At 34.3% G+C, this 25,673-nt stretch overlaps 5 protein-coding genes across 12 annotated transcripts; 4 read left to right on the top strand and 1 right to left on the bottom strand.

Moving 5' to 3' along the window:
• Positions 1 to 20: 20 nt before the first annotated feature.
• LOC142987427 (uncharacterized) lies at positions 21 to 332 on the top strand. Its single transcript, XM_076136176.1, has one exon. It carries the CDS (start codon positions 21 to 23, stop codon positions 330 to 332), a length of 312 nt encoding a protein of 103 aa, XP_075992291.1.
• Positions 333 to 354: 22 nt separating this feature from the next.
• LOC142987425 (uncharacterized) lies at positions 355 to 2,658 on the top strand. The gene is made up of 3 exons (XM_076136171.1): positions 355 to 495; positions 984 to 1,205; positions 1,488 to 2,658. Exons 1-3 carry the CDS (start codon positions 390 to 392, stop codon positions 1,694 to 1,696), a joined length of 537 nt encoding a protein of 178 aa, XP_075992286.1. The 5' UTR covers positions 355 to 389; the 3' UTR covers positions 1,697 to 2,658.
• Positions 2,645 to 7,702, bottom strand: LOC142987424 (uncharacterized). Its single transcript, XM_076136170.1, has 9 exons — positions 7,331 to 7,702; positions 6,539 to 7,031; positions 6,163 to 6,320; positions 5,575 to 5,750; positions 4,948 to 5,098; positions 4,528 to 4,652; positions 4,149 to 4,278; positions 3,759 to 3,942; positions 2,645 to 3,612 (listed from the first exon to the last, which is right to left on the bottom strand). Exons 1-9 carry the CDS (start codon positions 7,410 to 7,412, stop codon positions 3,255 to 3,257), a joined length of 1,857 nt encoding a protein of 618 aa, XP_075992285.1. The 5' UTR covers positions 7,413 to 7,702; the 3' UTR covers positions 2,645 to 3,254.
• Positions 7,703 to 7,856: 154 nt separating this feature from the next.
• baf (barrier to autointegration factor) lies at positions 7,857 to 8,819 on the top strand. Its single transcript, XM_076136177.1, has 2 exons — positions 7,857 to 8,190; positions 8,535 to 8,819. The coding sequence occupies exons 1-2, from the start codon at positions 8,065 to 8,067 to the stop codon at positions 8,679 to 8,681; spliced, it is 273 nt and encodes a 90-aa protein (XP_075992292.1). The 5' UTR covers positions 7,857 to 8,064; the 3' UTR covers positions 8,682 to 8,819.
• Positions 8,820 to 9,735: 916 nt separating this feature from the next.
• On the top strand, positions 9,736 to 23,020 carry RtGEF (Rho-type guanine nucleotide exchange factor). 8 transcript variants are annotated; one of them, XR_012960519.1, is made up of 11 exons: positions 9,772 to 9,926; positions 10,179 to 10,394; positions 10,702 to 10,864; positions 11,737 to 11,955; positions 12,145 to 12,343; positions 12,445 to 12,666; positions 12,740 to 12,952; positions 15,877 to 16,144; positions 16,359 to 16,559; positions 16,910 to 17,108; positions 22,734 to 22,870. XR_012960519.1 is itself a non-coding variant. In XM_076136167.1 (11 exons), exons 2-11 carry the CDS (start codon positions 10,211 to 10,213, stop codon positions 18,136 to 18,138), a joined length of 2,196 nt encoding a protein of 731 aa, XP_075992282.1. In that variant the 5' UTR covers positions 9,772 to 9,926; positions 10,179 to 10,210; the 3' UTR covers positions 18,139 to 22,080. The 8 variants fall into 8 exon arrangements, 7 of the variants coding, with proteins under 7 accessions (XP_075992281.1, XP_075992279.1, XP_075992282.1 ...); XM_076136167.1 differs by lacking the exon at positions 22,734 to 22,870 and adding an exon at positions 17,684 to 22,080 and having other exon boundaries at positions 16,910 to 16,981; XM_076136169.1 differs by lacking the exon at positions 16,910 to 17,108 and having other exon boundaries at positions 22,734 to 23,020.
• The last annotated feature ends 2,653 nt before the right edge of the window (positions 23,021 to 25,673 follow it).

Below are 25,673 nucleotides of genomic sequence, written 5' to 3'. Positions count from 1 at the left end.
TTAAAATTTAATTTAATACTATGGACACAAAGGGCAGTCAAAACTTATCTCCCAGCAATTTGGCGACAGTGCCACTGACAGAGGAGGATGGAGTGGTTTACATTGCAATCAAAGGTTCTGTACATGCTAATGACTGTTCTGTTTTTGGACTAGGGGAAGAAGAAATCAGAGCTCTGACTAAGAAGTATCCAGGATCGGGAGTTGTGGTCAATGGTGTTTCCATAAAAACAAATGTACTTGGTGCCATAAACTCATTGGCCCAACTTGGTTACAAGGTGATTGCAAGCACTGGTGAAACCGAGATCACCTGGACTCTCCAGCGTGACATATAAATATACATCATTTTTATCTATTTTACTGTCCACTTGTTTATAATTTGTTTTTAAATAATGGATCATGGCAACAACTGTGATCATTCACACTGCACTCATGCAAATGCATCAGTATGTCAGTCAATATCTGAGATGGACTGGGAGAGAGGCTTGTGGTATGCAGGTAATTTCTTATTTTTATCTATGAAATTGTTTCTTTATCAATTTACTATCTCATGAACCCACATGGTTATTGCAATCACATATTGTATCATTCATGATTAGATTGTCATGCTCCTTAGGAGGGAACAGAGATAAACTTGATTAATTCTTGGGCAAACAACTACTGATTGTGTAAACAAAAATGATTACTTAGTTTTGCAATAAGATAACTTGTATGAGAATTGGTAAATTATTTTAAGGTACAGCACATTTGTTCCATTCCTTATTTAAATTCTGCTCACACATTTAAATTTTGTGCAAACAATGGAATAAACCCAGAATGTTGTTAGTAGTCATGATGTATTTTTAGGCACTGCCCAAAAATGTATAAGGTATTTTAAGTAGTTTTTAGCTCCTATTTTAACCAAGTTGTAATCCATTGGCAATTAAAAAGAGACGTTCTTCCTAGCTCTTTTCATTTAGATTTTAATAATTCTATGTTTATTGCAGCTTTTTATGGTGATGAGGAAAGAGTAAGAGAATTGATAAAGAAGGCAAGAAATGCTAAAGAACTGGTGAACACCCCAGACAATGCTGGATATACTCCCTTGCACTATGCGGCACGTAAAGGTTATATAGACATTTGCAAAATATTATTGCAATATGGAGCAAAGATTGATGCACTGACAAAGAGTGGACTTGCAACACCTCTGCACAAAGCTGCGGCGGCAGGTAATTGATATTCGCTCAATTAATTTATTATATTAACATCATCATGACATCTTAAAATGCAATCATATAAATCAACTTAGCATCGAAAACGATCAATTTTTTTGTTGCAGTAACTGATATTATTATGCTTTGCTTAGTTACTGTAGATAATAATAATAATTAGGTTATCAGTGTTGTGATAATTGTCAACTAATAAATAATATTGAAACAATGTATATAACTGTGTACATTGGTAACAATGTGTAATGTATAAGATGTTAACTGTGATCTTTTTCCTTTTAGGTAAACTTGAGGCATTAAAATATCTAATTCAGTCCGGAGCTCAAATTACTATGCAGGATGCTGATGGCCAAACAGTCCTTCACAAAGCTGCTGAAAATAAACATCAACACTTAGTGGATTATCTTAAAGAAACTTGCAGCGAGCTCATCAGTATGAAGGACATTAAAGGTCAAAGAGCATCAGACTATATCTCAAGTCAAAACAACTGAATGCATTGCTTAGGTGACTTCAGCACAGTGTGAATTTTGTTTAAATTATCAATTTATATCTGCAACAATGCACCTTAACTGTAAAATTGGATATTTAAATACCTAATTGAAAATTTTCATTCCATATAAAATTAACTTATTTATGCAGTTTGTTGTAACAAACAATATATTATATCGTATAATTAGTTTGTTGATGTGCTATATCATTATATTAATGTTATTTTATGTAAATGTTTATTGTTTGTTTTTCTGTAAAATTATTTTATTAGATGTAAAATATCTAGGATGAAAATAGCTTTCGGTTATTGTATTTTTAAGCTAAAGTGAGATTCGGTTCTATTATAATAAAAGTACTATCATGAACATGATTTTTTCTAAGCAGATATCCACAAATATAGATTTAAATGCTACATGTATAAACAATTTTGTTTTAGATGTTTTTCTACAAATTGGTAATTTAGGCATGTACCACCTTTTACCTTCTCACTTTTTATAAACAAATCTAATATTATACTTACTAATTTTGTAAAGCAATTTCTTGAAATTGTATGAACATTTTATAAATATCTATACTAACCTTTTGAACACTGAGAAATGTTTGATAAATCACTAAATGTTTTGACGAGTATGGTAATTAGATAAAAACACTTATTTTCGTATGTATGTACATTATAATTAACATTATAGGTAGGTACATCATAATTTACTCACCCTGTATATTAATGTAGGCATAAATGCAATGTGATGTCACTATAACTATGTATTGTTATATCTGAATTCATATCATTTATTTAAATTACTAAATGTATTAATACATGTATTAGATAAGTATTAAGACTAGTATCTTATGTTAAACAATTCACATTATTAGGTTTTTTTTTTATTGAACATTTACTAAGAATAAGTGTGGTACCCATCTTGTTTATTAGACATTCAGTGTGATTAAATATTCCAATTACCTATTCACGGTTTTTTATTTCTACTGTTTAAAACAACCCACTTTATATGAAGGTCGTCTTTTACTAAGTAATCCGTCTTGCGATTGAGATTTACTTAGTCTAGTATGGCGCAAGGGGCTAGCAGGGAAACCCGTGCAGGCCCCCAGACTACTGCGAAACCAGCCCTAAGTGGTCTCAGTACTCGTATTGCAGTGTCAACAGTAGCATCACGGAATCGCCTCGCAATCTCGAGCTGGTTCAGAGTAGCTTAGTGAAAAATCACACCATAACATGTAATAAATATAGCATAAGGCAAAATTTAATTCTATTTCTACATTTTTAATGGAACTTATACACCATCATATTTATACGAGTTCATGATTGTCAACAGAAGTCATTTAATTGAAAGTAATTATTTGTAACACAAGACCTTCTTAAAAGTGCAATTACAACTCGATTTGAAAGCATTTTGACAAACAATTTAATTGTGTCCCTTGTATCTGTCTTGAATAAAACTTCCCTGAAGTACACCTTTGTACTATTGTGAAAATCACACAATAAAAATTCATACATTTTAAATTTTATTCTCTAAATAATTTAAATAAATAATAACAATTGGATTAGCCTTCATTTTCCATCATAAGGAATCCTTTTAAGCTCTTTGGTAAAGGTAAGGATGATATAAAACGATATAATATTTTATTATTTCCTAAGCTTCTAATTTTAATTCTACAGAGATCTGTGAGATTTAGAGGTTGTCTGCAGGCATTGTATAACCATTTTGCTGTGCAATCTGCTTCAGGGCATGCATCATAGGAGTCTGGAGCTGTTACATAGTGCCCTGCCTTCAGTAACATGGAAGCAAGACTATATGAACGCCTCCTACTGGCTATGGAGAGGTTGTCTAAACCACATGAGTGTAAATCACCAGTGTTGACATCTGATCCATAGCGAATAAGCAGCACCGCAGCATTGTCCCTGAAACAATAGTTAAACTCATAAGGTATGTATATTTAATGCACATTTGTCAATAAAAAGAGTTTTATAAACATCATCAGATTAAGTTTTTCAATTATTTATCCTTGCAACAATATAATATTTCTCATCTGATCAATTTTACTTACTTTTGTAATATAAGTGCCCTATTGAGTGGTGTATCACCAGTGAGAGCTGTCGCATTCATGTCAATCTTATAATCTAGCAGGCATTTCAACAATTCCTCAAATTCTTCAGCTACACTAACACTTTCAACAGCTACATGTAATGCAGTCACACCTGTTATACTATTACTTGAATTAACATTTGCACCTGAAAATATAAATATATGACAATTTATTAAAGAAGTATAAAGAGTATTAGGTAATACAGCAATGCTTTTCTATATCTCAATATTACTGTTATAATATTATACTATGTATTATTCATTCAGTCTTTATTTATTCCTATGGCATCCTGAATAGAAAACAAATATGAAGAAAATCCATGCTTGCAACATTTTAAAAAATGATTCATACCACTGTTGAGCAAAATCGTAGCAATGTCAACCTGTCCTTGTCTTGCAGCTATAAGAAGTGGGGTGTCACCATTATCATTATGCAAATTCATGCTTCCAGCATAATTAGTAAGCAATTTTACTATTTCCACCTGAAACAAGATGTTGTCAAATAAAGTAATTAATGACCACAACAACCTTGTTGATGGTATAAACTTAAATAAATAATAAACATCATTGGATAACTCACACACAGTCATTTAACTAAGCAGGATTGAGCTTTTTTTAAGGTAAACAAATACCTACGTATAGATATATCAACAACCAGGCTCAGAACATATACAAAAACATTTGCTTTTTACGTCTTATAAAAAAATTCACTAGTAAAAAATCAAACATACCTGTTTTTGAATTATAGCATTGTGTAAAAGCCTATGAGAATGAGTGATGCGAGCACCAGATGATAGCAATATTTCCACCACCCCTGCATACCTCTGCCAGACAGCTTCACACAGAGGTGTGTACCCTAAAATATAATTCGATATTACAGCTCTCAGTTCCAATACCTGGTCATTGATATTGGATTTATTATCCTAGGGTAGGTTCAAATAGAAATCATTCATTATAGGGAATGAAGCTAAAGTTCAGACATACTCCTCTTGGTACAGCATACATAAAATAAAAATAATACATGACATTTTATGCACCTTAATTCAACTCCTACAAAATTTAAAGGAACAGCTATTCTATTTTCATCATTTAAGAGAACTTAAAGGTTTGTTTTTATTGAGTTTAATTAATTACTAAATATAAGTACTTACCATGGATCTCTTCGCCATTTACATTTGCACCTGCTGTGATAAGATACTTAACTACATCTTCATGGCCTCGACCAGCCGCCAAATATAGCGCTGTTCGTTCATTGGTATCTCTTGCTTCCAAATAAGCACCACTAAGGACTAATATTTTCACCTAAAATAAACATTAATTTATGAACCGATTGCTGGCGTGGAGAGGTACATAAATTCTCATGCGACATACTCATACTAAGAAGAGAAGAAAACAAGATATATACATGTAATGATCAGTCAGAAATACAATAATATTGTTTGTTATTACTATTTACAATAACAACAAATTAATGTTCCACTTCATTATAAATTGTCAATAGTGTCAGTGTCAAACACAATAATCCGACTAGTCACCACAGATTATATACTTTAAGGCCACGGAAAGCGCTCACCGCTCATAGGTCTACTCACTTGTGTGGGAGTACCTGCCTTACCTACCAGCCTAGCACTAGGCATCATCAGCCTTTTGCATAAGAGTAACTTTATTTAGCAGATTCTTGATTCATTAAAAAAAGCCGCAAGCCTTACTCATAGAACTCGACACTATATTTCTGATATTATTACGTAAATGCAAAAGCAAGCTAATTAATTACTTACCAAATCCAGAAACCCCCTTGATGCCGCAAAATGCAATGATGTCATTTTTTCATGAGTCTTATAATTTACGTGACTACCAGCCTCTAACAGAGTTTTTACTATTTCTATATGGTTCTTTATAACAGCGACATGCAACGGCGTCAATCCATCTCCTGCAGTGATGTTTACTTTGCACCCTAAAACAATAATGTTAACATAATAACAATAGCACTAAGTTAGTATTCAAGAAAAATTACATTTTGGCAAACTATATGATTAGGACATTCAACAGTCAGAAATAAATACGACGAGAGAAAATATATGCTATAGTAAACTTTGATGATCATCTTTCTCCTGTAAAAGTGCTATTGGAAAATTATTGAGCTTAATTCATGTGAAAAACTATTTATATGATTCAATATAATATGGCAGGCTTTACTGCCTCACTGCTGACTACTGGATAGACCTGAGCCTGATTTTCCTTGTTCGAAAAATTGTCTCCATGCTGGCATGATACCCTACTAATGAAGAAGAGTGTTTGTACTCCTCAGATATCACTGTTTGTATTGCAGGATTGTTGGTAAAAGAAAGTTGGTAAAAGTAAATTACCAGCTTCAATTAATATTTTAACAATTCCAATATGGCCTTGTTCAGCGGCATAGTGTAGAGCTGTTCTCATGAAGGCATCTTGTTGATCTATGCCATGGCTAACTACTGATGCAGATGCTATGGCTGCCCCAGTAGACTCCAGTATAGCAGCATACCATCTAAAACACAAATAAGATAATATTATAGTATTTCATTTCATAGGATGGACAAGGTTGTTGCATTTTTCAATAATATCTAAAGGTGTGTGTTGTATAGGAAGATGATATTAATTATAAGGTATAATATAATTAAGATATGGAGGTAGTCTACAATGAAGGCTGATGATATGGTGTAAAAAGGTTGAAACAGAAAGTTATTAATATAGCATCTAACTTACTTATACATTGAGCACCAAGTTTCATCTTCACTAGTAGTTGGTGCAACATTGACAATATCTTCATCCCATTCAAGATCAGCTTGTGGTGAAGGTGTCAGGGAAGATGGGCTCAAAGGTGATCTTAAATTATTTATCTTACTTTCATCACTACTAGAACCTTCACTGTGTATTAAAACAAAATAGCCTTGATTTTTATCAGCATTTACATCTTGATCTAGTGGTGCATAATTATAAAATTTTAAATTTCTATCATTAGAATTTTTACATTTGACTACAGTTTCTTCATGCTGTCCTGTATATTTAAGCTTTCGTTTATGACATTTTAATTGTCTTTTCCTTGTACTAATGTTGAAAGAACCAGTAGGCACTTTGTTTGATGAAGGTGATATTTGACTAGTATTTATTAATAACTTGAAAACATCCACATTTCCAATATTTGCTGCTTCCCCAAGACATGTTTTGCCTTGACTAACAATCTCATTCGGATTAGCACCTGCAAATGATGATAAAATCATTGTTTATCTATGCTCTTACTTGTCCAAAAAGTCAAAAGGTATGTATGCAGCTTAAAAAATGTTTTAATTATCTTTATAAAAGCATACAGTTTATTTAGATGAGGAGGTGGCAGTAGAAACACTGATCATACATTTTATATAATTTTGCTTTTATTTGTATTTAGTAATTAAGTCCCCATAATAATTGTTTCGTAATCATGTTTTAAGTAAGCATAACACACATAAATTAATAGCCTATGGAAGAGATAACACTGGTGAGACATATCAAGAACATAACCTTTTAAAAGGATCTGTGAAGTGGCATCTGGATCTTCTGCTAATATTGCTTGGTATAAGCTTTCTTCAAGCGTCATTTCCATTATTGATGGTAGTAGCAGTAGTTTACATTTCGATGATCAAAATATATTTGACTATTTCATCAATTAAAGTCGTAACTTCACTTTTTAATTTCCATAGAAATCATGAAGAAATATCCCCTCCTCTTCAGAAAGAAAACCTTTTATAGTCAACATTATTAAGAAATAGCAAAATAAAAAAAATATTAGATTTTTAAATCAGATTATAACCACAAGAATTCAAGAATAGTTTGTTTACAGTGTAATACGTCAAAAGTCAAAGTTAATCGATTGTCAATGCCAGTTAGGGATGGGATGGGCCTGATCCAATCCATTTTTCGGGTCATCATTGGTAAGACGTGAAATTCGTTCAACAAACTTGGAAGCTCTAATTTGGACTACCATAAACAAAAAGTACTCTATGTTTATTGTATTATTAGGCTGGCAGCACTGTACATACAAACAAAGTAAACTGTCAAAGTCAAATATTGACGCTTACCAACGCTTCTCCGTGATCGTTTGCGAGATTTCTATGTTATCAACACTCAACGGTTTATTAGAATTTCAACTCTTTGTGAAGTGTTTGCTAGTACTTATCTCGTAAGACTTAAGTAAAGCGTTTTTCTAAAGTCGATTGTGTGTTATATCAAAGAAAAACACCTAAAACACTCTAAACATGTCTAGTACATCTCAAAAACACAGAAATTTTGTCGCTGAGCCCATGGGAGAAAAACCAGTAACCGATTTAGCGGGTGTTGGTGAGGTGCTGGGAAAAAGGCTCGAAGGTGCGGGATTTGATAAAGTAAGTTTATTATTACCACCCTATCATGATGTTATATCAATTGATTTAACTTTGCTATGTTGTCTTATGTAGTATTGTCGATTTAATGAATGCAAAGTTTATTTTAACCTCACTAAAAGAAGTGATGAAATCTATAAAATTAAATGTATAAAAGGACATTTTCATCCTAAAATCATGTATTTATATTGTTTAAATCCTGCCCAGTGATCATCATAATAATAATTGATGGTTCATTAAATTTGTTTTAATATCTGAAATTGTTGTTTATTAAATTATTCTTTAGAATGATGTTTGAAGCACAGACATAATAATTTATTTAACAAGATTTTCTGTTATTCTTACAGGCTTACACTGTCTTGGGTCAGTTTTTGGTACTGAAGAAAGAAAAGGAACTATTTCAAGAATGGTTGAAGGACACCTGCAATGCCAACTCTAAACAGTCTGCAGACTGCTACCAGTGTTTGAAAGACTGGTGTGATGAATTTTTGTAATCTTTCATGAAATATTTTAATTATTACATACCTAAAATAATGTAAATAATATATCTAATAATTTGTAACACTTAAGCAATAGGTATTTCCTATATTTTTTATGTAATTTTTCATTTATTAAAATTCATACAAGGATAAGTTATGTATTTTCACTCATAATATTGAATAAGGCTTGAAATCACTTTATTTGAAAGGCATCAAGGTCAAAATTAAAGTATCATACCCATGTTTAAAGAATGACTATGAGTTACTGTGAAGTCTAAAAATAGTTCATGACTAATTCATCAACAAGTGAAATTACCTATTTTAAAATAGGTACCTAGGTACTCTCAGATAAGTAAAACTATGTTTAGAATCAAATGCTCTTCCATTGATCTGGGACCAATCAGTAAGCATCTAGTATTTCTAAGCATCTTGGTAATAGAAATTGAGGGACTTTATGACATTTTTTATTCAGTTGTGGGTGTATAATTGGGTTAGTTGACTAGTGTTGTCAAACTATCAACATATTCGTGATACCTATAGTGTATGTTTATATTATCGAATCGAATATCTATAGCCCAGAGTTTGATAACGTGCCTAGTAAATGGCAATAACATCGCTATCTATTACATGGGATCGACATTATTACTTTATTAGCGGCATAACACGGGTGTAGGTACCTCGCACACCTCTGCCTGAGCCTTCAGATACAACGGGAGTGATATTATGTACGTGTATATCGAATACATTATTTCTATCTACTGATAGGTACCTCTAATGCGAACATCTATATAGAAGAATCTTACGGTCGTGGCAACGTGAAACGCTAAGTAAACCCATAAGGATTTACTTTATAAATTATCCTTGAACAATTACCCCACCATTAGCAGAAATCAGTTGGTTTGATCCGGGCTGGTCACGTCGGTTCATTCTGTGTCAAGCTACTCGTCGAAGGCGAGAATAAAAATTTAGGCTATATTTATTTATTGTTTTGAATAAACAAAAAAATTATCGGAAAGATTGTACACCATCATCTGTGCAATTTCCTGCGCTACGTTATCTGTAGCTATTCCTTGTCTCTGACATCTTGTCATTTTATTATCTATATTGGGTGTTTGTCTGTGGACTATTTATTTTTGGAACTGGAAGTCCGTGAAAAATCGAGGATTGTACGTTTTTTATACGTCGATTACCTTACTGTAATTATAAAATCATTTTGTTATTGTATACATAACATCGGAAGGCGTGCTTTAGTGTAATATCGTAAGATTTTTGAGCATTTTCGTACTTTAATCTAATTCTTTTGATCTGACATCAAGACTTCCTGTTATTCTTTAGAAGTATGAGCTGTCCAAAAGATATTCCAATAAAAAGTCTTTCTGTGCTGCTTTACGAACGTTATAATTCTCGCGATGATGTTATTATTTAGTAGCTGTTGTCAGAACACGCTGTTCCCCGCATAGCCTTCTCTACTTTCTGAAATCTAATTCTGAAGCTCTTGTTTTCTTTTTCTAGAATACATACCATGGTACCAGAAACCAAATAAAATGTCAACTGAAAATTGCTTGGTAAAGGCAATATATTCTTTTAAGGGTAAGAACAATGACGAATTATGTTTCAAGAAGGGCGATATTATTACTGTTACCCAGAAAGAGGAAGGCGGGTGGTGGGAGGGAACCTTGGGAGAGACTACAGGCTGGTTCCCTAGCAATTATGTGACTGAACATAAAGGTAAGATAATTTCAGTGCTACATATCCGCTTATTAATTTCACTTCAAGGTGAACAGGTATCAAAAACATGACATTGTTTGTGCCATTGAACTTGGCATTCAGGAAAATATTACAGTGTTTAAATTAGGACAAGAAAAATGTTTGAGATGATTTTTCCTACAGTAAAATCAATACTCTTTGGTATATACAAATTACAGGAACCATATTCAACTATTATTATGTGCATTAGATATAAAGATATTCTTTCTTTTCATTATTTAATTTCTAAAATATGATCAACATGAACATTATTAAAATATTGTTTTAGATCCATCTGGTTCAGTAACAACATCACCTATTAGAGCAGCTTCAGAAATACAAGCATTTAGAAATGTAGTGCTTAAAGATATAATAGACTCTGAAAAAGCACATGTAGCTGAAATGCAAGGACTGGTTAGTAATTTCTTACAGCCATTGGAAAAGAGTGAAATGTAAGTACACAGAAATGATATAATAAATCATTAACTTCTACTCAGTGTTGGGTCAATCAACTAATTTTTTCAATCAATTGATTAGTCATGACTAATTTAGTCATGAATTATTTAGTCATGATTGAATTAATCATGAGTAAAAATATTAATCATAATCATGATTAAATAAATTAGTCATCAATCATTTAATGATTAAATGACTGATGACTAATTTATTGTATTTTTGTATGATGATTAAACTAAAAAAAATAATTCAGGTGACATAATTTTAGTTTAATTGAACACATCTATAAAACTATAACTGATCACCACCTTAAGTTGACTGAAAGAAGATAATTCCATTATTTATAAAATTTGATTTTCAAAACGCGTAGTTTTAAAAAGCAATTTAAATTATTTTAAACTCAATTAGCCCGAACTTATTTTTGCAAATGTGTACCTGTGTAAATTAAAAAAAAAAATAACTGATTCTGTTGTAAAACTAGCTTTAATTAAAAACCTATGATTAACAAATCAACATTCATGGAACGTAGACTTGAAAAGCTTAGTTTTATTTAACTATTATTTTTAGTCATTAAAATTTTAGTCATGATTGAATAACTAACACTAATTAATCATCAATCACGACTCATGATTGAATTTTTTTAGTCATTATTCATTAGTCATGAATAAATAATTTAATCTTAATCATCAATCATCAATCAAACTAAATTTTGCCCAACACTGCTTCTACTTAATGAATTAAACAGACTTCTATTTTGTCCTAGTAATAGTATGGGTATAGTAGGAATGGTCAATTTATAATCTGAATCAGGAATATAAGCTGCTTTTGCTATTGAATCAAATAATGTAACACATTCTTTTTCCATTAGGCTCACCAGAGATGAATTCAAGCAATTGACTGGAAATATTAATGAGGTGCTACAAGTTCATGAGCAGTTTCTGTCACTGCTTGATGAATGTGCCATGAAGACAGGGCCAGATCAACGAGTAGGTGGGCTATTCCTACAGTGGGCTCCTAAAATAAAGACTGTGCACCAAACATACTGTGCTGGTCATCCTAAAGCTGTGTGCATACTTGACAAGTACAAGTAAGTGTTTCTTTTAGAAATAGATTCATAGCAACAGACAATTTTAGGCTCAGCTAACACCATAGAGGTGGCTGCGAGACCTTGTCTCTTGGCTTGGCTATATCCTGCTAGTTGCTGCCAGCCTTTGCCATTTTAGTGTGAATTGGTTCTTAGTTATACACTCTAGTTATTATCTACTCTTTATTACAGAGAGGAACTAAATACATGGATGGAAGATGCAGGTGCTGTTTGCCCTGGTGTACTAGTATTGACAGCTGGCTTATCCAAGCCATTTCGAAGGTTGGGAAAGTACCCTGCTATGCTCCAAGAACTGGCTAGGCATGTGCACGAGGCACATCCAGACAGAGGTGACACCCATCGTGCCTCAGTTGTATACAAAGATATTGCAGTAAGTTTAATTGTAACTGAAATTAAATAAGATTTGTGCTCAAATATTTAATTATTCTGTAGTGTTTTGAAACATCGTGTTAATTGTTGTGTGATTTTCAGAGTGGTTGTGCAGCATTAAGACGTCAGAAAGAACTGGAGCTTCAAGTAATAACTGGTGAAGTTCGCGGTTGGCCGGGTGGCGAACTTGCGTCACTAGGCGATGTGTTACATATGGGCAGCGTGGCTGTTGGGCCTTCCCATCAAGACCGTTATCTTGTGCTTTTTCCTTCAGCTTTACTCTTATTGTCAGTAAGCAAGAGAGTATCTGCCTTCGTTTATGAAGTAAGTTGACCATCTAGTAAAATCAAGTCATAGCTTCATAAGTTTTGTATTCTCATGATTGTTTTTTTTCTAGGGCTGTCTTCCATTAACTGGCATCACTGTTTGCAAATTAGATGATACAGATACTAGAAAGAATGCATTTGAAATAAGTGGACCAATGATAGACACAATTGTAGCAGTATGTCAAACAAGAGCAGAAGCTGATAACTGGGTGAGCCTGTTGCAGAAACACTCCAACACCAGTAGTCCTGCTCATGAGCCTGGACAGCCACAATCACTGCCTCATGTAAGTTATTTGAAAAGTCTTACTTTATCCTTACTGGGGATGATGCATTGATGAGCAACTTAAAAAGTTATGCTGACACATGGTAAATTACTATTTATAGCATTGTATAAGACTTTCTATATTTAAAATTATACATGTGACCTATCTGGCACATGCAAAGAAACTAGAATTAATCTTAAATGCATCATTCCCTTAGCTGCATACAAACTCTATTTGGAATTGGTACTCATTACAAACAAAAGACATAGACATAATTAATTGACTATTATGGAAATTAAGGTTTTTTATAATTTTTATTGTATAGCTGACCCGCTCTCCTTCTGAAGGGGCGTTGTCTAGCATCAACTCTAGTCGCCGCAGCCTTTATCACGTGACACTACCACCGCCTAGCTACCCTTCTGCGTCGCCTTACTATTCATTGACTAAATATTTCGCGAGACTCGTTAAAAAAAAGGTTATCACAAGGCAAATGTTGCGTAAGCTTCTACATGAGAGAACTTGGGCCAAGGCATTTGAATTAACCGGTATACCGGTGAGAAGGAGGCATAAGAATCATATTCGTCTCAGGATAGAGAATGACGGCGTCATTGGGGCAGAAACGGAGTATTCAGATAGTGATGATAGCGATCGAGAAACTGATTCTTATACAAGCTCAAGCTGTACCGATGCTGAAGCTTGCAGCAGCAATAAAATATTAAGACAAAATGCGTTGGAAAGTCCTAGAACGATATCCTCGTGTAGCAGCTGGGGCAGTAATTTTGGATACGTGCGGTACTTCGACAATGCGACCGATGCCCATCTGAACGATAGTCAGCCGATTTGCGAGGCAGATTGTACTCGTAATTTATTTGACAGTTTATCTGGCAGCAGTAGAAGTCACAACACCAGTAGAACAGTAGATGGTGCGCAACAATATCAGAATAATTCTCGAATTGGTATCAATAATTTGAATCCCTTTGCTTTACATTCCGAAAGTACTGACAATTCCAGTTTCGAAGTTAGGCCTTACATGGCTTGTGAAGATCTCGTTAACATGGATCAGAATACTCAAATTGATATGCTTGGCAATGATGAACAAGATTTTATACCAACCAGACGCAGTTTTCCTAATTTGAGTGCAAAAAATGAATCTGTAACGAAGCTCTGGAAATCTACTGAAGAAAACTATACTCGTGAAGAAGAAGACGCTGAAGAAGTACTAGCTTCTAATGTTTTGCAAAATCTCGATCCGCCCTCGCCAAAGCAGAGTTACAATCCTATAGAATCCATCATAATAGACCCTCCTCCAATGTTTCGAAACGACGAAGATCATATGAAAATAATTAACTTTAACCCTAATACCAACGTTCCATTCCGGAAGCATTCTCTTAATTCTGATAAACGAATTCGACGATCTATGTCAAGGTCAATGGTTGAAACTGAGAATTATCATCGCAAAGACGACGCGGCAATAAAAAGGATGAGCTCTCAGTCTGAGAACCAAAAAGTACATAGAAAGTGTGAATGTTGTAATAGGTCACTATGTCCTAGCCCTCGGTCATCCGATTCAGGCGTAGTGGGCAGTTGCAACTTAGCTTCGCCAGAACTAAACATGCACGAGTACTCGAGTTCGGGAACCACTGGAAATGAATCAGACACTCACGACAAAAGCTCTGATCACATGAAGGATTCTTTAACTAACTTATCCCAGGGGAGCTTTGATACTGATCGTAGAAAGAAGGTAACGTTGTCGGAAATAGAAGCCGCTGCGTTTGAAGATCAGTGTAGGTGTACATCACCTTTTGGATCCACAGCTAGAACATCTTGTGTTACAAGTGTTACGTCGGAGAATAGTTTGGATGTAATGGATTCATCGAATGCGAACGTCACACCTACGTTCGTGGCAGCCCCGACTATGTCCACGCCGCAAATGAAACGTACGTCAATAAGAAGGAACATTGAACGATATGTGCCAGAGATCAGGTTGAAGCCTGAACCTCCGCCTAGAATTTATAGGAAGCCGAGCACTCATATAGAGATGCCCAAAAATGTGCGTCAACCGTTGCCTTGCCAGTGGAGTACCTTGAATATAACCGAAAGGACAAAGCCTAGTTTACATTATCATATGCGTATCTATCGGGATCCAGCCGAAGGCAAAGCTAAAGCTATAGAGCGACAGTCTCGCAGCAATGCGCTTCGCAACCGCGATATATTTGGTAAAGAAAATAAACAAAGCGTTGACACAAATAGCATGGAAATGCGAAAAACGAGGTCTCGCAGTGAGGACTTGTCAAAATTGCAGAAGGGTTCAGCTGAAGCGCAATCCGGTTTCGTGGTGTATCGTTCAGATTTATATGCACACTGGTGGATGAAAGCAAAATTACCTATAACCGTGGTCACCGACTCAGGCAAGGATTATTATTTTGTAAAGAGCTACTGATTTGTGTCACTGGTTTGAAGATAATATTGCCTTGAGGTTTTTGTAACCATTAGATTAATACTGTCATTAGAGTTCCCCAGTGTTGCAGTGCTTTACTTGATCATCCTTGCCTGTGTTTATTCATTATACTAACTACAAAAATCACCGCAAGTAGCAATCATATAATTGTACTAACCAATTAAGACGAAAATAATGCATGGTAAGGCTTATTACCTGTTCTTCCCATACAACATATTATACATATTTTTAGAAACCCATTTGAACTGGGGCTTTGAAGGCTTTACGCCGTCTGTGAATACAAACAAATGAAAAGAGAAAATAGCGTGTGTGATAGTTTCAGATATGGAATATATTATGCTAAATATATCTGCTTCAAAACGTGTGAACAAGGACTACTAAAATGAACTGTTTAAACTTAGTGTACAACAAATGTATCTATTGCTAACTCCAAGCAATGACTTGTGTTCAAATTGTAGCGGTTCTGTAATATTTTTTTTTTCTGCAGATGGCCATGAGCGACAGCAATAACTCTGATTTATCTTCCGGCCTAACAAACCACAAAAGATCGCACTCATTCAACAATCATCAAAGCTACACACAACACACGCAACAAACTCAAAAAAATAAACAAAAGAATCAGTCCGCACGATGGCTACTGAATTCATGCGACTCTCTGGACCAATCTCCTGCCAAAACAAATAAAACTCCGATTGGCAAGAAATTTTCATCTGTTGATTTTATCGACACGGCAGGATCTAATTACAGCAACAAAGGTAATTTAAAAGATGATTTTAATAAAATAAATACCGGTGTTATAGTTTTGGATGCCGCTATGGAACTATTCTGTAAATAACGTTACCGCAATATTGAAGATTTATTATATATAGAGATTAAAATGCAAAAAGTCTTATTGTTGGATCCATTTAATTGACATATAACAAATTCTTAGACTGTTCACAATACCTATTATGTTTTGTATGATCGTAGGATGGAGCATAACATGTTTACGGCCTGCGCCGCCACTCAGACCGCAGTCCTTCACGGTGGGCTCGGACGAGAACATAGGACCGACGCACCCTTATGCCCCGCATCAACGCAAGTCTAATTCATACGAAGAAGACGCCCTTATTCTCAAAGTTATCGAAGCGTATTGTACGTCGGCGCGCTGTAGGAATGCTGTAAGTTCTGGTGAGTACTTTGATTTTACTGTACGCTAAGGGAAGTAAGGTTATGGCTAGTTAGAATACTGCACAACAACATGTGAAATGGTTCATTACAATAATATGTTTATTGCGATTGTATATTTTGCAGACAAATATAATAAGTTGCCTAATTGCGTACCCAATAAATAAAGTAAAAGTAAACTGACATAAATAATATAATGGATTTCATCTGTTTAAGTCTGAAACATTCATAATAAAACAGACACGAACAAAATGTATATGGTATATAAATCCGAGTGAATCGATAGAATTCAATAAGTATTGGAACATGATAAAGCAGAAGGTATCCACTAACACATCGTGTTTATTATGCAGTACCCAATATTCCACTGGAGATTTTCGAGTCGACAAGGAGGAGACATGCGAAGTCAAGAAACCGTATTATCAGTTGGTTTTTAGAGTAAAATATACGTATATAATATAAAACCAAATCTCGCTAGTCATAAAAGTAGCGCTTGAAAATGATACATGTTCAAGTTTGCTGTCGTTGATGTAATGACGATAATATTTATACGTAAGCACTTGGTGTATATTATTTAAATTTCAATACTCAGTATTCAGTATACAGCTCAGTATGTTTATGTCGGTATCTATTCAGGCACACGTCTCTTTGTTAAGTGCATGTGCAGCATGCTTTAAATTATAATCTCTTTTACACTGTATTACTCCTTGTAGATCTGATATCGTTAGTATTTATTCTTAAAGTCGGATATACATTAGTTATTTGTAGTATTATTGTTTATACATTTAGTTTGAGTAAGTACAAAGTAGCTAGTCGCTGTAGAGGTTACTTATTTATTTATTACTATATTATGTATCCGTAATACGTACTTTATGGTTCGTACGGTTTGCTTCAGTTTTCGACGATGTTATAACTTCAAGGACAAATATGTTGCATTTTGTCTATAACTATCATCACAACGTATCTTGTCACTAACAACTGCAACGGCGCTCTCTACTACCGCTTGATGTGTATCACGAGCAGAACTCTATGTGATAGGGAAATTATCAATCTCAATTCTCTTGTGATCTGGTAGTCTGAATCTTTCTATTTTGTTACATGCGGCTGCCTTTAAATCGCACCTGCAGTGGACTGCGGCCACTTGTCTCTCGGTAAAGTACAATATCACGCACCCGCTACTAACATACCTCACTATAACTACACTAAACTTCCGACCGTCCAGCGAAGTAACACACCAGATTATTCCGTCTGTAACAAAACGACAAAAGTAAAACGTAACAAAAGCTCGTCTGCGGCGGACTCGTACGTGTACCGAGGGCCGGACACGAGGAGGCTCCTCTCCGACCGAAAATTCGACATGAACCGTTCTAATCCTAATCTGTGGGAGTGTTCGGAGGAGCGTAGACAGAAGCTGCTGTGCGGCCGCGAACGTCGCAGCGGATCTCACCCCAGCTTAGCGGCACCTTTGAGGGCGGTCTTGTCAGTTCCTTCGCCGTCGACGGCTTCCCGCTCCGCGCGCTCCTCCACCTGGTGCTGCGGGACCTTTGTTAAACATCTTACTAAATCGCATCATTTCGATTGACATAAGTAGATAATTCGTTTTATGCTCAATTGTTGTTCCTACATATCACTCCTCTCGCTGTTCGCTCGGAGAACCAGTATGTGCTAATCTCATGTTATCGAGTGGCCATTGGAAGATTTCATTTTTAAATTATACATTTAACCAAAGCTGATCCCATTGACTAATATTTTAATGTTTCTATTTGTTTTTTTTGTCATGATTTATTTAATCGCATCCTCATTTTAACTTAATTGTAGTTGAATAAGGTTTTTTTAAATTATTACAATGAAGTATATTTAAATGTAAGCTAAGAGAACTGGAAACAAGGCGAGTAGAGTATTCGCTTTGAGTTCAATATTGTGCAAGTGCCATCGAAGTAGCCTTTGTATTGTTCAATTGAGCGTGTTATCTATGTTTACATAGATTTTCATATAATGCATGTGTGCAGTATTATTTAGTAATTAGAGAAAGTATTTTTAAATAATGCTTGTATATTTTATGGATATAAATATAGACATTTGTGGTGCATTATATTATAGCATATTATGAAATTTGGTGCATGATTAAGCTTGTAGCAAAGAGTAGTTTGTACGAATTAAACAAATTTATGCATTGTATGTGTCTGAATGTAATTTAATATTGATAATCGTGAATACCTCATGAATTGGTGATTTTATGTAATGATGGACAAATGCCAGAGTCGAGTCAATTTTTACACGTTATTTGTAGCTATGATCGAGTCACATTAAAACCAAATGGCGATTTATATTCACACATGTCTTTAAAATTTATTATTTATAAATCGTTAATATAACTTAATGACGGGAATACCTAACAATAAAATGTCTGGCTCGTAATAATTTTAACTATCTTCGTGACATTTAAATATTCCGCTTATGCAATTTGAAAGTTAGTAAACAAAATCTGTCTTTGCCACTTGTATAGTAGAAATCCTTTAATGCTTTTGTTCCTTGTTATGTCTTCACCTATATCTAGGTTGAGATACAGCAAGGTACACAATTAAGTAGTTTCAAAGATGGACAACATACAAAAATTTTGCAAAATGTTATATTTTTTTGGTATACGAAAATTAATATTACGCTATTTTATATCATCCATGATATGCTTGTGAACGTTTCGTAAAAGGCAAATTTTGATTTCTTTAAAATATATATTTATGACTATTCTTTACCTAGCTATTTTATCTATCTTATACTTAGTATGTACTAACCATGCGCTAACTAGAAACTTACTAGTTTTGCAGTCGTTGTGATTACATAAGTAAACATAGTTTCAGTAATTTACTATACTTAGTTCATATAATTCAAACTGGGTGATAGGATCGATATTTCGCGAGATTGTCTCATGTCATAACTAAAATACAGTATGACATTATTTATTCTTCAGCGTCACTCCGGGAAACTCGATTTGACTGAAATCCACCCTTTGACCGGAGTCAACAGTCTTTATTCAGTAATATTTATATGTTACATCAGGGACAAGTTACTAGTCTCATAATACCAAAAAGCTTGTGTTTATAGGGGCTGGGGTTAATAGAGACAAGTGAGTCAAGTTATTAAATTGTGTGGCGGGTAATCACAGCGGGCAGCGGGCGCCCGCCGCGTGCCATTCATTTAATATTGAGCAGGATAGCGCAATGCACTGCATGCAGCATTTACATACGAACGTTACTGTACCAGTGCCAACTGCGTTTTGTGCCTTCGCTTCTACTAGTTTTATTCATACTATCGCTATGTTCTTCCGTTATCTATACTCATTAAGACCACCTATTTGTGTAGTTTAAACGAGTTTAATAATTTGATCCACTGAAGTTTATAGTATGTAATTCATCCTCACGTTTAATTAAATATTTGCTCATCGAAATCCCGCAGATTGCATTACCTATATTATTTGCACCATCAACAAAAATATTATGACTCAGCGTCCCGCTATTCCCACATCCCATTAGGCAAAAGAGGTAAAAATAGTAAAACTTGTCAAGCATATACTGGCACTACTGGCACTGATTAATTGAAGTGGAAACTGAAAAATCTGACGTACGTCGCTCGGTCTTTTTTCGTTGTTCTAATGAATATGTATTTCCCAAATATTAATTTAATTGATCCTTTGTTTTTGCTACAGAAAAAGCGGGTAGCAAACCGATAAATTACCCGTTCAATGTAGTAACGCGAATGAATGAAATGTGAGCCTCTCTGATTGAGAATTCTATAGGCATACTTATGAGTGAGAGTCATACATCGCGATGTATGATTTAAAACAGAATAGTGTTTTTAGCAAGTGGCAAAGTAATGTGGTAATTTTGGGCGCGCTTTAATATAGTTAATGAAGTAATAAAAATTCGTTCCTTTTTATCGAATTAAATATATTCCTTAATATCGATTTAAGCTTTTGTATGGTGCCTTGTCTCTCAACAATAACAAATTGATATTGCAGAGGCTAACAATATTCTTATTAAATGTGGTCTAGCAAATCCCTGCTCAATCTTAATTTAGATCCATTTGTTTGTCATTCTCTACGTTATTATACCTAATGTATTTGTAAAACTTATTTATTACCTTTGCCAAGTACAATTTATCAATACATGTATTATTGTGCGATAGAAAAAAAACTTTTTATTAAGTATAGACGTTAGAGAAATAAATTGCCAAAACAGTATTTTTTTAAGGTGAGCAAATATTTAATCTACCTAGGGAATATTCTACACGATTTTTTTTGGTTAGTCCTATTTCATTTCGGGATTATTACATGGAAAATGTATGTTACTTTCTTTAACGTATGGTCGAGTTTACTAAGTGTCGACGTAGTGACAGTAGAACACGATTGCTTAACTAGTGTTGTGATCAGAGTATCCAATTTGTTATTATTTTGTGGCATTGTGATGTGTTGACATTGGCAATGTCTTACGAGATCATTGACATGCAGGTATCGATTATTTTGATGCCGAGGCCAGACGCAAAATGTTTAGATATCTCTGCAATATCGTAATTTCGCAATCAGTTTCAGTTTCACTGAATAAATTCTTTCTGTGTCCATGTATGAAGAATGAATATAAAGCTTGTTCAGTCTTCATTAGTTAAATAAGTTTCGCCAAAGAAGTTTCGAAAATATAAAAAAACAACATGGATGGTAACTGATTGTTACTCTATTATTTTAAAAATTACGAGCGATGTTTGTATCCAGCTTTTCATTCTGTTGGTTAAATACATTAAAAATAATTAAAATTTGTTATACCTATAATATATTTATATGTAAACCAACCGCAATAATCTCTGTCGAATCTACACAAGAAATATGTATACTTATTGTTACTTATATCTTGAAATTTTAGATTTATTTCTAGATAGTTTATTAACATTTTTAAGATATATTTATTTGTGTAATTGTATATAAACTAACACAAGTTTAATAAATGGATTTAATCCATTGCGTTATTTTATAATCTCTTGTTTGTGTTAGGGCATCTTCCTATACGTCGCACAACAGTGTTTCATTGTGTGCGCCTATGTGACGGCTCCCTAAGACAATGCATTGATGCAGAAAAGTACCCCCTACGTATTACTTTATGTATAATAATATTTTATTTGTATGTGTTTTTCTCGCTTTTTGACCCATATTTGGGGTTTAAATGTTTTAGCTTATATGTATTGACAGTTTAGAATTACGTTCTAAATGTTGTGTAATCGTGATACATCCTTGTATTGTACAACTTGTTCCTCGTCTAGTTTAATGTCTGTTGTATCTTGTCCTTGTATTGAATATATTGATTCCACTTTTATTAAACTATCATTGTACTATTTTGTGTTATACACGGATGAGGTGTAAGTTATTCGAAAATGTTTGTTCATCCTATGTATATTGTATATGTATTTCGACCCTTATATCCTATTAATCTTTATACGATATTGAAATTGTGTGTTATATTATATTTATTTTTCTATAGAACTGTAGTTATCATTAACACTGACACCAACTCTTCGAATAATTTAATTTCAGTATGTGGTTGCCACTAGTTTGATGTTTAATTAAAAGTTAATAAAACGTAGGAGGATTTCTTACAATATTAAAATAAAAAAAAGACCTATGAAAATTATTTTACATTTGTCAACACGCTTGCGGCTTTTTCACTGGCAACGGCAAGCACTTTTTCTATGCAATTTCTAGTAAATACAAATCACCTACGTACTAAGAAACTGCATGAATTTTCCTCGAAATGAATAATTTCCTCTAGCGGCAACATGTACACAATCTAACTTGCTTCAATATAACGAATATATGTATGAATGATCAATTTATTTCCTATTTCAATTCAGTAATGGCTACACTAACAGCAATAAGCTAGTTATTATTTAGATTGTTACATCAAGATTTGAATCGCGCAATAATTATTGATAAGTGTGGCATATATCAGTAAATATTATTTTTAGGGATGTATTATTTATCGCAAATATAGTTTAGTACTTAGTTAAATAATTACTCGTTCGCAGAAATAAATATCTAACAACGACACAAGGTGGGTATCGTATAAAATATCCATCGGATTCTATTAGCTAATAACATGTGATTTTTATCAAAATTTCATACGATTGTATTTGCAGAATGCGACGATGACACTCCCGCCATAGATGCTTTAGTAAGATCACCGTCCTTGCCGATACACAGTACGTCGGGCCAAGGATCACCGAGCCTGTGGACCATAGTCATGCGTCTACAAAACGAAGTGAAAACACTGAAAATGGACGTTAAAAACTTACAACTACAACTTAACGAAGAAAAACATGACCGAACTCTTGCCATCGCAGCTTTACAATCTAAAAATATATTAATGGACGCTAAGGAAAGTAAATGCTAATTTTATTATGAGTATTAAACTTTTATGTACGTATTTTTGTCTTTTAATACTATAAAATCCGTTCTTTGCTAATTAGTACCTACACTCAATTTTATAATCCAGTACTTGAGGACAAATTCTACTTACGCGTTTCAAAAATATTTAATTTATTTAGGCTAAATATCGTCATGGACAAAATAAAATGTTACGAGCAAAACATCGTGCTAATAAAACCAGCCTTGTGCCTAATTTCGTTGTCTGAGAGTATTTTGACATTTTATGTAAATTCAGCATTGTAAAATCTTCTAAAGTTTTCTGTACGGTATTGCCTATTTCTGACACTCTGTCATTCGCAAAGGTTACCAACTGCTGCATGTGTACTGCTGTGTGCACGCGACTGTTAATCTGATAGTAAAAGTACATTAAAGAAGTCATTTACATAATAAATGACGAGAAAAATCTTATCGCCCATCTCCCTTATCTAGGAGCATCTACTGTAGGTACCTAGTCTTAATGTTCCATGGGTGAGAATAGATAGGTAAATAGGTAGGTATACCTATTTTGATGCGGTCTTCAAAGGTTACAGAACATGGCTAGTAGTAGATATCGTATCGTCAATTAGGTTAAGACAGTCACTATTGGCCTCTCTGCTCTAAGTAAACGGAAACCTCCTCAGTATCGATGAAACAACAGCACTCCTAGCCGATCGGAGTTATTATGAATGGGCCTCTTTGATATTGGATCTAGTGACAGCATTGCGGAATGCAGCTGAGATGTCACGATATAGATCGACATACGATTATATCACCTGCAAGGGTGAACATACTATTCTAAACGTAGGTTAGCGTGGTGATAGGTGACGCGGTTCAACGAGTACTCATCGAGGTGAATCGCTAACGTAGGCGTAAAGCACACGGGACAAAGCAATAGGTACTGACGATATAAAAACACCTACTCTTTAAACGACGATTCTCTTTTAGTTCACTGCATCCTAATAATAGTGTTAAGAGGGGAAGCGTGCCTTACTTAGAATACCTACCTTTGAAGCCCTCGAGTATGAATCAAGTAGAATCGTTGCTGATAATAGATTACCTAGAGCCATAAATAAGTGATTAATGCTATCAGTCAGCCGGAACACGACAACCTCTAGCGATCCTGACTGAACCTTAAAGCACATGTGTATCCTCGGCATTGCTGCCCAAACCAACATTTAATCCATACTAATATAAGAAATATTTTCTTCATAGTAACTGATATGGACGACATAAATATTTCTGTACTACTTAGGTACTTACTGGTACTTCCACACGATAGAGATAATAGACGTCGATCTAATTACTCGGCCATTCCTCCGGCACCGTACTAGCTGATAAAATGCCGGAATGTTTTAATACTTATTTCTTCTGTAGCTACGGGAAATTTGGAGCGCCGTCACCGCTTCGGCAACTCGGCATGACCAACAACAAACGTTGCCGTTTTTAATTTCATTTTCAATTTACTGTCAGAGGCGGCACCTTCCCACTTCTCTGCATACCTACCTTTCCGTACATAAATAACGACGCGTTTGAAGTTAGAATTAAAACTTCATCTCATTTGAAACGTCTGTTTATCCTGAACGGGAGCTTGATCCCTAATGAGAACGCTGCGCAATTCAGCAAGTCATTGACAATGCATTAATAACATTTATCGATTATGTTTATTAATACTTACTGATTTATTACGTGACATTATATCAGCATAATTTCCCGGTGTTTAGTTATAAATTGACTAAGATCGAATATAGGTTTGTACCGTACCTATACCTACTTATTCTGGAAATAGCTCGCTGGTCTATTTGAAGGAACTGAGGTGATGATCTATTATTACCGTGGCTCTCGAATCTATAAGTAACTTTTAGAGTAAAATATGCCGCCAAGAAGTACCTACAGGCAAGTGTGTTTTAAAGTTATAATGTAGATACCATAATGAACTTTGGTTCTACTAATTGTCGATTATACAAATGTTTGTTGCGTATATGGATAAAGCTATAGGGAAAATAAAGGCTGAAATTGAACCCACAAATCCGTGAACGTCTTTTTTTGCGACACAATGACCATCTTATTACTTGTGACCCAGGCCGATCTTGTCGAATTTTAAGAAAGTGTTGGAAAATAGGGAGACCATTAAAATTTAGCTCTATTATTGAATGACAATGACATGTTATTCAACTAAACGCAAGTCAAAAATTAAAAATCTTTATTAAAATGCTCTAGGACTTGCTCGACTGATACTAAAAACTATTTGGTTATTATAGGTAGGTTATGTTACATTGTTAGAACTACATTATGATCGAGTGCAATATCATTATATTTTTGCAATTTCACGAGAGTTGAGCAGCTTGGGCTGGCAGCCAGTATTCTGTATCAATCATAGTTTACGTTGTTATAATAGTTAGTGCATTCTACCTGTAACTGTTAACTTTGGACCGCACTAAACTCACGGAGGTTAATCTAGTTCGTTTTTCCCTTACTAGCTTCCAGCTGCGTGAACTTGTTAAAGAACTAGCCTATTTTTTTCCTGATCTAATTAGGTATCACCTGCTCAATTAATTTACATTGGGCTACCTGCTTATTCGTAAAAGCAACAACATTTTGGCAGTTAAGTAAGGAAAAAGTTTACGTTTGCAAAAATTTACAATTTGAGTAACAGAACCAAAACGCTACTCACG

This window comes from Anticarsia gemmatalis, chromosome 3 (genome assembly GCF_050436995.1).
Source record: "Anticarsia gemmatalis isolate Benzon Research Colony breed Stoneville strain chromosome 3, ilAntGemm2 primary, whole genome shotgun sequence".
In the NCBI taxonomy this organism is placed as follows: Eukaryota; Metazoa; Arthropoda; class Insecta; order Lepidoptera; family Erebidae; genus Anticarsia; species Anticarsia gemmatalis.
Note: the sequence above shows the minus strand (reverse complement) of the source record. Positions and strands in the feature narration are given on the sequence as shown.

Coding starts and splice junctions, on each gene's coding strand:
- LOC142987427 (XM_076136176.1), top strand. CDS start 21: ATGGACACAAAGGGCAGTCAAAACTTATCTCCCAGCAATTTGGCGACA.
- LOC142987425 (XM_076136171.1), top strand. CDS start 390: ATGGATCATGGCAACAACTGTGATCATTCACACTGCACTCATGCAAAT. Junction 496..983: donor GAGAGGCTTGTGGTATGCAG/GTAATTTCTTAT, acceptor TGTTTATTGCAG/CTTTTTATGGTGATGAGGAA. Junction 1,206..1,487: donor GCACAAAGCTGCGGCGGCAG/GTAATTGATATT, acceptor TTTTCCTTTTAG/GTAAACTTGAGGCATTAAAA.
- LOC142987424 (XM_076136170.1), bottom strand. CDS start 7,412: ATGGAAATGACGCTTGAAGAAAGCTTATACCAAGCAATATTAGCAGAA. Junction 7,032..7,330: donor TTCACAGATCCTTTTAAAAG/GTTATGTTCTTG, acceptor CATCATTTGCAG/GTGCTAATCCGAATGAGATT. Junction 5,099..5,574: donor CAAGGGGGTTTCTGGATTTG/GTAAGTAATTAA, acceptor TGTTTATTTTAG/GTGAAAATATTAGTCCTTAG.
- baf (XM_076136177.1), top strand. CDS start 8,065: ATGTCTAGTACATCTCAAAAACACAGAAATTTTGTCGCTGAGCCCATG. Junction 8,191..8,534: donor AAGGTGCGGGATTTGATAAA/GTAAGTTTATTA, acceptor TTATTCTTACAG/GCTTACACTGTCTTGGGTCA.
- RtGEF (XM_076136166.1), top strand. CDS start 10,211: ATGTCAACTGAAAATTGCTTGGTAAAGGCAATATATTCTTTTAAGGGT. Junction 12,667..12,739: donor TATCTGCCTTCGTTTATGAA/GTAAGTTGACCA, acceptor TTTTTTTTCTAG/GGCTGTCTTCCATTAACTGG. Junction 12,953..13,256: donor AGCCACAATCACTGCCTCAT/GTAAGTTATTTG, acceptor TTTATTGTATAG/CTGACCCGCTCTCCTTCTGA.